The sequence below is a fragment of the Brachycentrus maculatus genome, unplaced genomic scaffold (assembly GCF_059751285.1).
Source record: "Brachycentrus maculatus isolate JH-2025_06_01 unplaced genomic scaffold, ASM5975128v1 h1tg000299l, whole genome shotgun sequence".
NCBI lineage: Eukaryota > Metazoa > Arthropoda > Insecta > Trichoptera > Brachycentridae > Brachycentrus > Brachycentrus maculatus.
In genome coordinates this window covers 1829149-1845439 of record NW_028281050.1, presented here as the reverse complement: position 1 = coordinate 1845439, position 16291 = coordinate 1829149, and the positions used below count along the sequence as shown (strand labels likewise).

Here is a 16291-nt window from a genome sequence, read left to right as displayed (position 1 = left end):
TGCATTTTATGTTATAAAATAACAACTAGGTAATTTTTTCCACATGAATTTTATTTGACCAGTAACCAGGTTTCGTCGTAACCGATATCATCACTCGTATCGTAACTCGTGGCAACCGACATCACCAGTCTGATGATGTCGGTTACGACGAAATCCAGTTGCGGGTCAAGTAAAATTGATTTGGAAAAAAATTACATAGTTGTTATTTTATTATATGTGTATATTTACCAAAAATAACATCTTAAATATATTTATTGTATCTAAATCTTTGATCATAGCTCGGGGTTTTGTCCACTTACCATAGAAGATAATTTCACGTGTTTTGAAATTCATATTTCATAAAGGTCTTTGCCAAATGATTTTTTTTTCAAGTAAACCATGGATGGTTCCGAGAACTAGCATGCGAAATAAGGTGTCAATCGAAGGATAATTACAACTTCCAAAATTTGAGTAGTATAGCTATCAATCATGGGTAGAATGGTGAATGTAACAAGTGTATAAAGTGACACTTAAACCAGTCTACGATAGCCGTCTAAATACAATCTTCTTCATCTATATTAAGATATCAATTCTCAAATCTATTTTATTCGGCAAACATCTACAATGTATAATATTCCCCGAAGCGGATGTTGCATCTGAAATCCTGTTATTTTTATTGATAAGCTTTCTACTTGGGTTCCAAATTGTTCCCATTAGCCTTAAGCTTTTGAAACAAGGCTTAAAGCTTCGCCAACAGCGGTAAGCGGAAATCACCCCTCTTAGCACCATGTCCGTCCTCCCTTAACTGGAATATAACCTCCTCTTAACCTGAACTCTCAAATAATAATGTACCACGTAACATTTAGTTTTATGAAAGCAATACGATTCTCAAATATGACTTTATCAAAGCATATAAGTTTAAACATTAATATATTTATGGTATGCGTGTATCACATATACGGTGTTTATCACAAAAAAATAATTTTACAAACTAACCAACTAACCATCTTGTCGCTAGAATGCCACACCACTCTGTCTTTTACAAACATTATTCGCCTCTTCCACATTCATGCATCTTCCTCATACATACTCGCCGATTATTTTGACTCCAAATCTTACCGCTTTTAAGTATTTGATATACCTGATCATGGCAAATTTTTCTCGGTCTTCCTCTGCTTCTTTTTCTAACCAAAAAATATTTTAAAAATTCAGAATATTTTTTAGTGCAAATTATTTTTCAAAAGAAATGTTAAGATTCCCTGAGGTTTGTATAATGATAATTGTTATTTTGGATATTTTTAATAGCGCCATTTTCGTAAAATACTACCTTCAAGGCGCTTCGTTGAGATGTATTATGTTATGATAAATTGTTTGTTCTTGGACAAAACAATCATTAAAGTTATGTCGGGTTTTAACTTTCGTTTGGGTAAAGCGTCAGATTGCCTACACAAATTTGTCACATCTGGCTCGGGTCCGTTAGGTTCGCGTAACTATTAAACGCACTTTTTACAAATTTCATAATGTAACGAAGATAGTAAATATTAACGTTGTTTGTTGATTCGGCATTCACTTTGTGGTACGAAATGATTAAATTATTAATAAAACACTTGTTTTTTTTTACCACTTGAGAATCATATTGTCACGACTAGTTTCGGATATTACAGATGCTTACATCTACGGGTTTATTTTTTTTATTTAAACCCCTTTAAAAACTATTCATATAAAGTTTTTATTTAAACCCGTAGATGAAAGCATCTGTAGCCTTCGAAACTAGTAATAACAATATAAAACTCAAGTGGTAAAAAAACAAGTGTTTTATTTACAATTTACTGAATATAAGTTTATGTATTTTTTAAAACCGTAGATGGAAACTTTCGTAGCTTCCAAAACTAGTCGTAACAATAAGATACTCAAGTGGTAAAAAACAAGTGTTTTATTTATAATTCACTTAATACATTTTTTTAAACCGTAGACGGAAGCATATATAGCTTCCAAAACTAGTCAGAACAATATAATATTCAAGTGGTAAAAACAAGTGTTTTTTTTAAACAAGTAAAATACTTATAAAGCTAGGATATTACTGTGAAAATGCAAGTTTTTTTAAGCCTTAAGTTATTAAGAGTAATATTTTGTTAAAAAACAATAAAAAAAACAGAGTGTAAAAACATGACAGAACATGACTACAACAGTGCCAGTCATTGTCCAATATACACAAGCTTGCACGAGTACAGATAAAAAATAATAAACTACCCCCTAGACGTTTAATTGAAATAAATTAAATTAAAAACAAACGTAATATTAATGCATCTGTGAGTAGGGATTTAGGTTCGCGCGTGTGCGTAATGTTCTTTTGGCATTAAAACAAGGGAACAAATTGCACATGTTATTATGCCATATTCATAAAGAATACAAAGTGGCGGGTAAAGGGATGTAATCAACCCCATTTGGGGGTGGCTTGTTGCGAGTTTCAATGCCGTGATTTGACTTCAAATTTTATCCCGCTATTTTACATTCGGGTCAATTTTACTGTGCCACAGTGGAAATGTATGTATCTGTGGCAAATGGCTTTCTTTACATTTGAATTGAAAATTAACACCTTGACTAAAGATTTTGATTAATTTTTCATCATACACATAATTAATAATAATAAATAATAAAACCCTTATCCGCACCCCAATGGTGCATAGGGCACTGCTTCTTATGAACACAGTGTTATCTTGATCGTTTACACGCGAAGGATAGGTGATCAGCCCTCCGCTTCAGGTACCAGTCCAGGGTAATAGTGAATAAATATTACAGTGAAATAAACACTTATATTTATTTTACCCCCCTGGGAATCGAACCCGGGATCTCCAGAACGGTAACCAAGCGTGCTGACCATTACACTACAGAGGCGGACACATAATCAAAAATTATTAATTATTAACTCATTGGGTTTGAGAGTTGTATATATGTGCCTACTTTCAAAATCCGCTAGATCCAATTTTATAAGACTTTAAAATAAATACTCTATCGGAATGCCTATTGTGGGTTTTTTATGTTTAAAATATTTATATACTTGAAAACACTGCTAATAAATACTTTAAAACAGCGTTGTATTACAAATGCCGCTATAATCATGGATCTTACCTTCTGACCCGTTTCGGCCAATCAGAGAGCGGGGATGGGTCAAAAATTTAGATGACGTCATTCTGACTTTCGTTACTTAATGACTTTATGGAGAATTGAAGTAGGCTGTTTTACTTTATTTTGTAATAAAGTTCTTTTGACCAAAAGAGATATGTATGTGCTAGCTTTTGTTAAATACGTTTCTGTGTTTTGGATCTTGTGGTTCTATAAACGTTTCTATAAAGTATTTGAAAGATAAATACGACATTGTGATTGTTATTAATGGGTAGTATATTATGGGCGATTCTCCACTACCCGGAATTCGACCGTCCGGCAGTCCGGTTTAGAAAAATGAAAGCGACTACGACAGTTCAGCGTGATCGAATTTATGCGCAACGTGTTCACGCACCGATCAAGAGCTCCGATCCGAAGAAAGATGGACAAACGCACAAGCCAATCCAAGCCAATCCATCCTATCCAATCTAATCCAAGCCAATCCAAGCCAATTCATGCCAATCCAAGCCAATCATCGTTTTTTAAAAGCTAACTGACGTGCCGGACGGAAAATTCCGTGTGATTTCGTGTAGTGGACAAACACCTTATGGCTTAAATTACTTAAACCAGTCTATGAGAAGTTGTAAGCCCAGACATTCATATTCTTCTTAATCTGTGTTGATAAGTCAACGTTATTGAAGTAATAATTTTATTTCAGGATAAATATATTTTTTGACTGCAATAGTGAAATTCGTTTTCATAGTCTATGTAAGGGATGTGATCTGACCTGGTTCCCAAGCGATATTAACAATTCACTTCGCATTGTGCTTTTTCATTACGCTGAAATAATTTTTCACCATCGGATTTCATTACTTTATTTTTTCAGGTGCTACTTTTGTTGATTGAAAAAGGTTCTTGATTCACCAAAAGGGGTGAAAATGGATACAACAACCCTTTTACATTAGCATATTGTTCCTAGAATTCAGAAATTCACGTTATCGCTTATTTCACCGTGAAGCCTAAATCCTAGAGGATTCAAAGATTTAATACAAGTACCTATTTCAAAATACAGTTCCCTATCGAAAGTTGTTATTCCTTAGTAGCGAACGATAAAATAAAGTATTTACTTTTGCTTTATTATTATATGACGCGTGTTTCGATGTATTTAAGATCACCATTAAATACGGTATGCATTTTTTGTGCCCGTTTGCCTACCGCGCTGGAGGTTTCGGGTTCGATTCCCATGGGGAGTTAAATTTGAATTTGAATTTATGTTACCCTTTTTATTTAATTTTGCTTGGTAAATACCACTATCCATGAAATCGTATATATATATATATATATATATATATATATATATATATATATATATATATATATATATATATATATATATATATATATATATATATATATATATATATATATATATATATATATATATACATATATAGATATACATATATATATACATATATATGTATTTTCAAACTATTACTAAAAATACATAAAGTAAAAGGTGATCAGCTCTGCAATGAAAAATCTCTTTATTTTTGTTATGATACCCCTGGAAATCAAACTCGGAACCTTCAGCACGTTATTCAAACGTGCTGGCCACTAGACTACGAAAGCGAATAAGTTGTTGAGGAATAAAAAATAAAATAATTTAAAAAAAAAGTTGATTAACTTATAGATTTCAAAGGCACATGAATAATTGAACGTTCTAGCAACCCCATATAGTCGTCCTTTAATTAATACGCAAATACACGGAAAGTGATCAATTTATATGAAACAAATGATAACCTCAAACCGAGATTCCATTCAGCGTTGTATCATGTGTGTGGGCAAAGCCTCTGAAATGCGAATCAGTACTTCACTATCAACAGAATAATTCGCGTATTGAATACGATAACGGTAGAATGTTGGAATAGTGGCATCGTATGTACGAGTAGTCATATATACAGTTTAATATATCAGTTGCTTGGAAGTAATCGTATAATATTAATTTGATTTGCTTGTAATAACGCGAGCATAAATTGAGTAACATTTACGCAGTATGAACATTGAAAAATAACATATTAAAATAAATTTAAACTCTAAGTAATTACTTGATTTTCGTTGTTCTTTGTATGGAGTTTTTTGTAAGATAGATTGAATAGATGCACGCAATAATTGTGCATTGCTTTTAAGTACTTTTAAATTAAAAATAAAATTAATGTAATACTTTCAGTCATTGATTCGGCAGTTACTTCGTGGTAATATCTATCCATTTTCAATTTAAGTTTCACTTGAAAGTGGTGTTTTCCAAGTAAATCTTATATTTTTAAATAAAAAACTACGTCGATTTTGATAATACGTATAGTAAAATTTACTGACTTGTAAAAATAATCGTCGTTAGACTTGCACAACCATGCCATAAAGATTAAATGTATGTAACCGACATCAAATAATACGTAAGTACTACCATATTATAAAATGTCTTTTTTTCATTTTTTTGTTGTTGCGAAAGCAGTAAGATCATTAGATCTTGTAGTTAAGAAAAACGTAATTAAGCGAAGGAAAAAATTTCTCTCATTCAAAGGACTCAGATACACACGATCCCATCTCGTTATCCTGACATCACTCGTACATCTCCGGTTAAGGCCGTGGTCACTCGGGTTTGCCGCCAATTACTGTCTGTGTGGGGTGCACAAAATGTAGAAGGGGGCGCTGGGGTTAGGTGTGGTAGGATCGTGGGATAGCGTAGTGGGATGAGCAGTGGTGGGACCGTGGAATGAACACCTCAGTGCCAGGGCAGCAGAGAGCAGAAGGAGGCTGCAACGTTACTCTCAGTCACGAACTGCTCAAAGGAGAACCATTAACAGATGGAGCTCTCTATACAGAACCTTAAAGGCGGTAGAATGATCAAACTGCAATATAAATTGACTCTGATTTAAATTTTTTAAAAAATCCATGGCATGTTAAAAATATGCTTATTTTCTTATTATTGCAATTTTTATTATTACAGTGGAACCTCTCATAAAGAGCATAATTTGTTCCAGAACTCGTTAAGCGAAACATTTTTTTGTTTTGACTAGCGTGGAAGTCCTGGCTCACCAGTAAATGTCATGAAAAAGGTTCAAACCCTTTCTCTGTAACTCATGCGAAATGTCGCTCGTTAACAGAATAACTTTTTCACTTTTTTATGTTCGTTATACGAATTACTCGTTATGAGAGGTTCCACTGTATTTGGCAATCACCCAGTGAGAGAATGTTTCTGCCAGTGTCAAGTCTAATTTTTATTTATAAACAAAATAACATAGAGGATGTTTCTGCAGTGTCAAACCTTATTTTTATTAAATATATAATATTTTTAAAAAAGTGACAGAAATTTAAACAATTTTCATAGCTAAAATGTATTTAGCTTTATCATTTTACAAATTATGACTGCAATGCTAGAATTAGGTTCAGAAAGAAGGGTACCTGGATACTTGGGTAGGGAGTTGGATTCCTGCCCGTGTTAAGCTATTTAGAAAGTTCTCCTTCTCTGTTGTAAGCGAATATTGAAAGTATGTATGGTTTGCATTCCTTATATATTGTCCACATTCGCAATATGGTGATGTAACGTACTTTATCTTATAGAGATGCACAGGCAGTGAGCAAAACCTAGACCTTAGGGTTACATGTAATAATACGAGTAAATCGTTTTTTTTTAAATAAATTGCAATGATCATTTCTTCCTTGGATTTTTTTGGTCAATTAAAGACACAATCAACTATAAAAGCGATGAATTGTGGATATGATTAATTGTGGGAACAATAAATTTGGGCGCAATCACTCATGGAAGTGAACAATCGTGGTAACTTGTGATGAAGGGAGCGATTGATTAGGGAGATATAAATTGTGGACGCGACCAATTGTGGGAGTGATTTTCTGAGAGAGCGATTTATTGTGAGAGTGATATAATATGTGAGTGACTATTTATGGCGCGAGTTTATGTGCGATCAATTAATTGTTCATATGATGAATTGCGGGTGTGATTGGCTGTGGATATAAAATTTAAAAAACATAAAAAATATATTAAAATAATTTACATAAAACAATATTTATTTTGTATTATTTTAAATAATCGATATTTACTACTAAAAAGAAAGATAAAAGTATTATAAAGCCTTTTATGATTGTAAATAAAAAATACCATAACGACGTAAATGTGCCATAAAAGTTTTTTTTCATCTCCGCAGAATATTACCTACTCTGCCATAGCGAGATTCTAAAGGAAACTGTCGCGGTCGAAAGTTTATAGCCGAGTTATTTTTTAATCCTTATAATATTTTTTGTGCCTAAAATTTTACATGAAAACAAACATTTTGTTTACAGTTTATTGTAGAATATATCGTAGTCGTACAGGAGAAAGTGACTAACTGACAAAACGTTAAATGTTCAGGAGGGCCATTTAAGTCACTTTTGCTTGGCAACAAAATAAACATCAATGCATTTAGTCATTTTTACCAAGTCAATATATTATACTTACAAGTTTAAAATCCTTTGGGGTGTTTTCAGGGCAATATTAAGCTAGTAAGATATCAAATAGTCAATGATCACGTTTTTGTAAACAAATGCACTTGGTCACTTTTTCCTGTATGACTACGATATAATAAAACAGTTTTTTCTGATTTGATTTAAATTAAGTTGAAGCAATTAAAACCCATTAGCAAAAGCTTAACTGGTAGTATACAATGGAGTCCTGGTTTCAACCCTAATGTATGGAAGTGAAGCATGGAGTTAGCAAAAGAAGGATGAATGAATGCAAACTGTATGCAGTCGAAATGCGTTCTCTCAGACGAATGCGGCAAAAGATTGTATGACAAATGTTAGAATGTTCGTAGGAAGGAAAGAATGCAAGGCTGAAATAAGCATTATCGGCAAAATTAAGAAAGGTGTGTGGAGATGATTTGGACATGTGAATCGAATGAGTGAAGAAAGGATGGTCAAACGAATTTATGAGGCGGATGTCATTGGTAATAGAGCAGAAGAAGACCGACGAAAACTTGAAATGATCAGTATTTCAAATACTTGAAAGCGGTCAGGTCAGGAGTATAATAAATACTCATTATACAACAATAATGGACAATCCAGTACGATACAAAAAAAATGTACACAATAAAGTCAGTGTTCTCATAGTTTTGTTCTCGATAGTACATTTAAAATGCCATGTATCTCTCAATTCGTGACCTTGCATTTCATATTTAGTTGTGCTTGTACAGGTTTAACATAAAGTTTATCCTGCAGACAAATATTTATTTTTCAATCTTCTAGAATAGTAAATGTATTTTAATGGGCTTAAATCAATATCTTCCTGCAAACCCACAACCGACCAGTAATGTTGGTCTAGGTTTGTAATTTATACAGATGTTTAAATCTAGCGGACAGATAGTGCTTGTAAATATAACAGAAAGATAACAGTATTTAAATTTGAACGAGTTGCTTTATTAATAGTTAAGTAATAACAATTTCGTATCTAATGATGCTCTAAAGTAATAAAAGAAACAATAAAACATGAACTGTTTAAAAATATACATACGTAGAATTTCAAATATTTTGTTGTTATACAGTTTTAATATCTCTCAATAGGTTCGTAGGATGACTGATAAAACTCTTTTTCAGAAAATTTAAAAAAAAATCTGTCCAGTTGCATTTCTATAATATCACTCAATAAGTTCATAGGATAACTGATTTTTTCAGAAAATTTCAAATAAATATTCTGTAAAGTTGCATTTCTGTAATATCACTCAATAAGTTCGTAGGACGACTGATAAAAGTTTTTTTGGGGTAGTTTTTTTTAAAGCAAAATTTCCTTCATACGCTCCATTAAAGCCATATAATGTTTGCAATATTTAACGGTTTTTCTTTGCAAGGTAATCAATGAAAAAATACCACGCGCATCTTACAATACGCGCATCCTACAGAAGATAAAGCCTAAATAGCTGACATTTGCGTTTTTGTTCGCTTTGAGCGGCTTACACCGGATGCTATCCACTTAGCCGACTGCCATTTTGACTCTGGGTAAAGTGATGGATTAATGTTTCATCCATTGTCACATGCCGCCTAAAAAAATCTTTTTATTGCGCTGAAATAGCTTCAAACAGCGCTCTGAATCGTTGTAAGTTGTTATTTTGATCGAATGTGAGCAAACACGTCGCCCACTTCGAGCAGAGATTTCCCATGTTATTACAAAATGGTGAATACACTAGTTGATTTAAAATATAATTTATCTTACGTAACATCAACTTAAAATGGGTCAAACCTATGTTGTAGACATCCTAAAAACTTTTTGAGTGATAAATAGGTTTAACTTAATTATTTTAACGTGTCAAAAATTACAGATAACATAAATGTACATATATAAAGAATAAAATTGAAATAAAAAAGCATGCATCCTACTTACAGAAAACAATTATTCATCCTTTTTAGGTCACACTGCACATAACTTTACACAAATCGTCCATTTAATAACAGAAACTTTATGTAAAATAAAAAAAAATAATTAACTCACAACACACAAACAATCTTGTTCGCAGACATTTTTATACTAAAGAGTTAATTTTGCTTTGAAAATGCCTTGTTTATGATTAAATTATTATTGTTACATGGACGCGTTGTCTCTTTACCGCCACGAAATATTTGTTATTTCATAATAACGGTTGGTATGCGCTAAGTCTTCCGAAATCGGTATCAAATTATATTTTGAAAACGTTTTTTTTGTTGAGTGATTTCAGTTTGATAATTTCAAAGGTGTTTACAAGTGATTTTTTAAAAATGAATATCATTAAGTTATTTAAACCTAAAAAAACGTTTTCACGGGATTTAAAGTGTAAAATGTAAATCTGTGTTCAATATATTTAAGCGCCTTGTATTTTTGTTGTGATGTAATCGATATTATCCTAACAAGTGAATTTGATCAGATTCCGCCGTGTCCTGTCACTGTTTACGTGAGTGATACTGATTGAAGAATTCAGAATGTCCTTTATTCATTCCAACTAGACGTCAATCGAAGGATGGCTTGTTTCGGAGTTTGGGTAAGTGATTTTCTTTATCACTTCTTTTGATCTTATCTTCATGAATATCGGAGAAACAAAATATGCGTGAGGCTCCGCGTGTTAAAGTGAAATTTGTTGTTGTTCTAGAAACAGTTGATTTTATGATTTTTTTTTTGTATTTGTTGACGATTTTATTATTTCAAGATAAGAAAATGATAACGCGGAATTTGATTGAAAAAATCTCTCAGATTTAAATGAAATATTTCTTTGGTTCATAAATTTCTATTAATTAATACTGTGAGAAAGAAAATATGACTTTATGACAGCTAAAGTATGGATCAAATAATTTAGACTATAAATTATCTAAATAACGAGAGAATACTGCATAGATAGTGCCTGGTTGTAGACTGAACTTTGTCATTGTTTAATTTTTACTTGAATTTTTCGTCTAATATTTTTATCAATTTTTAAGTTTCGTCTGAGTTGAAGACGATGTTAAAGACGTGTCTTATGGACCATTTGGTTGCGTATTAAAACGCATAGAAATACGCATTACATAATATTTATAAACATATAGATAATTATAAAAGTACCTACTTAAATAAAGAATTAGAGATTTCGGTAAAATGTTTTTTCTTCGTCAAATTGTAAAAAAAATAGATTATGAAAAAAATCATTATTTATAGCTAATTTGGCGCATACATATCGATATAATATTCAAAAATAATTCTGAAACCAAGATATCAATATATTGATTCAATTATAAGAATCATATTTTCCAAGTGTATGAAGCAGGTTTTACGATAGAAAATAAACAAAATACTTGTTATCATTTTCGGTAGTCCTGTACGGCATAAAGCGCTTCTCACGCGTCACAATCCTCGCTATAAAACCCAGGTTAAGGGAGTTTTTTGGATTCAAGATTTAATTCCATTATGTTGGGGTAAGACGCATGAATTTTTTATTTCCCGAAACATGCGAAACTTATAAATCAGTTTTCTTTTACCACTTTCACCAGGCTCCCCTCCCCACTCCGATACATATATTCTGTACATGCAATATTTTCAAGTTTTTTTTTCATTATATTCCATTCCTATACAATTTTTACACTTTTATAGAATGAGATTTATAGCTGTAAATAAATTATACTTCGGGAAGTTTCTTTTGCATTTATACTATAGATCATCTAAACGTTCTGTCAATAGGGTAACATGATCAATTATTGACAACACACCAATGTTTATAATAGCTAGATATAATAATGAAAATAAAGGTTTTAAAATGTTGTCTATATTCATAAATTTTAAATACTAATATAATAACACAAGTTTAACTGTTTTTTTAAAAGAAAGTTTCTAAAGAGCCCGTTTTTGAATATTTTATCCCAATTAAATTATTTAAAGTACTTATGATAAAAATAATAAAGAATATATACGTAACTGTGTGTTTGAATTAAAATAATTGATGCAACGAAAGGGTTCCGATAAAATTATTTTAAAAGAATAATGGTTTTTAAAAATGGATAAAAAAAACTAAACAAAACTACATGTATCAAATACAAACCATGAAGACCTTTTTTATATAAATTAGAAGTATGTAATTTATACAAACTGGTATGAATTTGTATAAACAACCATGGACATCAAACCTGGATCATCTAGCATGGTAGTTAAACGCGTCAAACATTATTTAATGCAAATTAATTTAAGAGATTGAATTGCTTTACAAAAATATTCACAATTTGAATAGTATCATCAATTATGTACGTTGTTCATAACAGAAAACATTTCATAGGAATGAATGAAAATATATTTTACAAAGCTACCGCACAAAAATCAAAGTATCTAGAATTCTTTCATTCAAAATAGCTTTTATTAAGAGACTATTTTGAAAGTCATGGTTTCGTCAAGAAAAATAATTATATAATCAAATACAATTGTAAATTCTTAAAACCTTAGTTTAGATTTCTTAAAGTTATTTGCAACTCCATCATCTAGCCTTGGTCGTTTAATGGGCCTGTCAGAGTTATTGGAATAACTAAAAGTATTTCCAGCAGTGAAACCAAAGAGACTGTCGAATCGCTTTGTCCCCTTTTTCGGCGGTTCTTCAAAAGAGCGGAACCTGCGCAGGTTGAGGGGATCACTCAGTCTGGAGACACGCTTGTATCTGCGCAGTCTCATTCTTAGTACCTTGTCTCCCTTCACGACATCAGACCACGTTGGATCCACTTTAGAAGCAGCCAACAAAGACTTGTCATCAAGTTTCCTGTAACAAAAAAAAAACATTAATTAAAAATGTAAAACAAACAAATTATTTCTAGTAAGAGTACAGAGAAATCATTTAAACTTTGTTGAGATCAATGGGACATACCTGAATATGATTGAAGCTATCTCGACTGGTAATCTGGTTACCAAGTCAACGTAGCCAGTGACTACCCGTGAGGCTCCCATGACGCACAGCAAAGAATAAAACGTATCCATAGTTCGTAATATATACCGCAACAGGTTTATATTATTAGAAAACTTTGGTTTGTTTTTATAAAGATTATGAAAAATGCCCTTTGGTACTTGGATTTTTAGGTACCGTGTCGCAAACGCCTATACCGTTAATTAGGCTATTTAGGTTCACGTTAGTGAAAAATACTTTGGATATGCTTTTTTTATGAATCCAAAGGGAATAATATTTAAGACACGAGTAAAGTGACTGAAAATAATTTTATTTTATTGAAAAATGTATTTATATATTTTTTTTCGTGAATATTTTATTTGAAAAACAAGATTAAAACGTCTGTCGCTTTCAACGAATGTTTCGTTAGTATGCTATTTAAGCTCACATAATATTTTCTTATTGTATGTATGTTTTGGAATTTTTTCTGCTCGTTATTTTTATAAATTTAAATTTACTGTCAAAGAGATGAATATGTAAGACCCGAGTGAATTAAATTTAGACTGAAAGTTGTTTTTTTTCTTCATAAAAATGTATCAATGAATTTTTATAATGAATAGTTCAAAACAATCAAGGGGACAAATTTAATTTTTTAATGTTGAATTTTTTTAGATTATTTGCAATAAAGAAAGAAAGTTATTTAAAAAATCACATATATCTCAAATCAGGCGTTAAAAAATGCTGAATTTTATGTAGAATACGTTAGATACGAGGTTTCAACCATCTTTTGTTAAAAAACAGTGACATACTCGTATGTGAATTTTATTCCAAAGTTTTAAACTATACATATCAAGTCAAAAGGCAATATTGTAAGTAGAAAAGTAAATGTAAGATCTAAGCAAATATTTTTTGTAAAAGTTTTTAAATAAAAGTTTATATTATTTCCATTTAGTCTATTTGTAGTTATAGAAAATAATTTGTATAAAAACAAAATTTCCTCTGAGACAGCTTGCGTTGAAAATTTCATTGTTATTTTTTATCTGTCACGAAACTTTGTCTCCGTTGAATAATCTGAATAGGTAGACTCGCTGAAACTGGCGATAAAAACAATAAAATTTCCATGTCTTGTTATCTAGTCTAGTAACCATTTAGGGGTAGTTTCCAGTCCGCTGGTGCCTAAATTCCGAATCTACATTCCGTGACGCAAACCTAACCGACTAGAAGTAATAACCATTTCGCTTCCCCTTGTCTTGTTTCTTCCTTCGATTTGTCCCCGAATTGTCTATCCAAAGGATCCCAAATGAATAATACCATTTTTATTTTATTCTCTACAATTCACCTGGTTAAATTCGAGTAAAGGTAATCATCGAACCGCAAGACTGATCATCGTATCTTCATGTAATTCTTCACTTCTTCAAACCCTTATCCACATCCCAATGGTGCATAGGGCACTGCATCGTATAAACATACTGTTATCCTTGATCGTCAACACATGAAGGAAATATGATCTGCCCTCCGTTTCAGATACTAGTCCAGGGTGATATTGCATAAATGAAACTACGAAGGCGGAGGCTTCGTGTAATTAGCGATCTAATTAACATTGCGTCGATATGAGACGGTGCCCTATGTACTATATGGATGCAGATAGGGGCTAAAGAAAAAAAATAAGGAAAACTAATGGGTGACAAAAATGATTTCATCCACACCGTACATGATGTACAATGATGCATGGAGGCCTACTACATTTTATTGAAATAGCATGATTATTGACCATTCCTGGGCTTTAGTTAGCAGTCTAAGGTAACTTTGAATATGTATTAGAGTTGAAAACTATTGGTCTTTATTTTGAAAGTTCCTAGGAATCGATATTGGGATTTATTTATTTATTCAACAAATAATCAAGTACATTAGGTACACGCAATATATAATCAACTTAAAAATAATAGTTCATTTTGAATTTCTTGGATGAAATATTCGATTTCACCCCTGAATTGTGTACGTTGATAATATGGCGTTCAAGAATTTAACCACAATCTAAGTCGGATACAGAAGTAAAAAGTTTAAAATTAACAGTGAAGATACTTTTAAGCCTACTACTAGTCAGTAATTTTTCTTTTTTGGTGTCATTGACATCCCGAAAATACTAATTAAAACCCCGTTTAAGTATGCTAGAAAGTGCAAATGTATATTTGAAGTCGTTGTTAACTTATTAACCACTGTATTCAATCGATTCACTGGTTTTTGCACCTTTGTTGTTTTAAAATATTCATTTGAAGTAGGTACTGAAAAATCTTTGAAACCATGTACCTACCTGTATCAATAGTTATAATCTAAAATGTTTGGTTCTTGTTAGGTTGACAATACATAAAGAAATAATAAAACATGTCTTTATTTTTTGGGATAAAAAAAAAAAACCAAATGTTTATTTTTTAAATTCATTGAATAATTTTAAACGTGTTTAACATAACGTGTAAAAATATGTTTTATTAACTTTTAAATTATGTAAATAATTTTTATGATACAATGATTAAAGAAAACACTTTGTTTTTTACCACTTGAGTTTTATTATAGACTACATGTTTCAGAAGTTAAACTTCCATCATTCAGGTCTGTATAATAACTAAAATATAAAATATAAAATTGTTCTAAAAATAAGGAGAGGTGAAAGTAAGGGGAAGGGGTTAGTCAAGGGACGGAGTTTGAAAACAAAGGAAAAATGGAAAGCAATAAAGAACATCATAGAGGTCTTGTTAGTAGTCTATAATAAAAGTCAAGTGGTAAAAAACAAGTGTTTTCTTTAAGCATTGTAACATGTCTTACCACAAAGTTAATGCCGAAACAATAAATAAAAATTTTATGATATTTATTTTTCATCTTATAATTTTAAAAAAGTATTTATGTACATTATTTTGAGTCTGTCCAAATACTTTTTCACAAAATCTGAATTATCTCCAATTACAGGAGTTATTTTGAAATTATTTAAATGAAAATTTCATCTCACCAATACATGTCTCTAGTGAAGTTCTAGTGATTCAAGAATGATGTTTCATAATTGGTTCATATATATAGAACTATCAAGAGTTTGAGTAGTGTGGTTATCAATGATGGGTAGAATTGGTGAATGTTACACGTGTTTAAAGTGATAATTTAAACCAGCCTATGACGGTCGTCAGCCCCGAAAATGCCCAGACTTCCATATTCTTCTTCTTCATCTTTGATGAGATGAAAAAAATAAATTATATATGGATATTGATGAGAATTGAGATTTTATTGATAATGTGAATCGTCTGATATCTGAAAATGGCGTCGATAAAATACTTTTATTTTACCTTGTCGACAGGAACGCAGTTAAGTTGTGTACGTGATGATAAAGCGTTTCAGGGAATCCTGAAAGTTGCACCTTCCAACAATGAAACAAATTAAGAATATTTCATAATGATCTTTAAATATACTTCAAAGCTCTTGAAAATATCTTTAGAATATAAATGTTTTCTCTTGAATTTTTAACCAGATTTTGAGAAACTGTATGCAATAATTTGCTTTAAAACAGTAACCTAAACATCAAAATAGAGCTTTTATGTGTCCAATAATGGAGGATATTAATGAATCAACTATTTGTTTTTAATTGGACAATCCTGTGATTATGATTTATTGTTCAATTTAATCTCCTATTGCTTTTAATTTTATTGATTTTTTCGTGTTTTTTCCTTGTATATCTTATTTACGAAAAATAAAAGTCATTAATGATTTTGTTTAGAATGAATGATGAATTCATAAAAATTAATTTTAACCTAGATATACTAGTA

The 16291-nt window shown here is 31.2% G+C and overlaps 1 protein-coding gene across 1 annotated transcript; it reads right to left on the bottom strand.

Moving 5' to 3' along the window:
• Positions 1–12046: 12046 nt before the first annotated feature.
• On the bottom strand, positions 12047–13799 carry LOC148304913 (uncharacterized). Its single transcript, XM_088267568.1, has 4 exons — positions 13700–13799; positions 12923–12972; positions 12471–12523; positions 12047–12365 (listed from the first exon to the last, which is right to left on the bottom strand). Exons 1-4 carry the CDS (start codon positions 13797–13799, stop codon positions 12047–12049), a joined length of 522 nt encoding a protein of 173 aa, XP_088123694.1.
• Positions 13800–16291: the final 2492 nt, after the last annotated feature.

What these genes read in the sequence shown, in the direction of transcription:
- LOC148304913 (XM_088267568.1), bottom strand. Translation starts at nt 13,799, where the DNA reads ATGGTATTATTCATTTGGGATCCTTTGGATAGACAATTCGGGGACAAA. An exon ending in ATGGTTATTACTTCTAGTCG is followed by an intron (nt 12,973 to 13,699) that starts GTTAGGTTTGCG and finishes AATAACGAGCAG; the next exon opens with AAAAAATTCCAAAACATACA. An exon ending in ATAGCTTCAATCATATTCAG is followed by an intron (nt 12,366 to 12,470) that starts GTATGTCCCATT and finishes TTTTTGTTACAG; the next exon opens with GAAACTTGATGACAAGTCTT.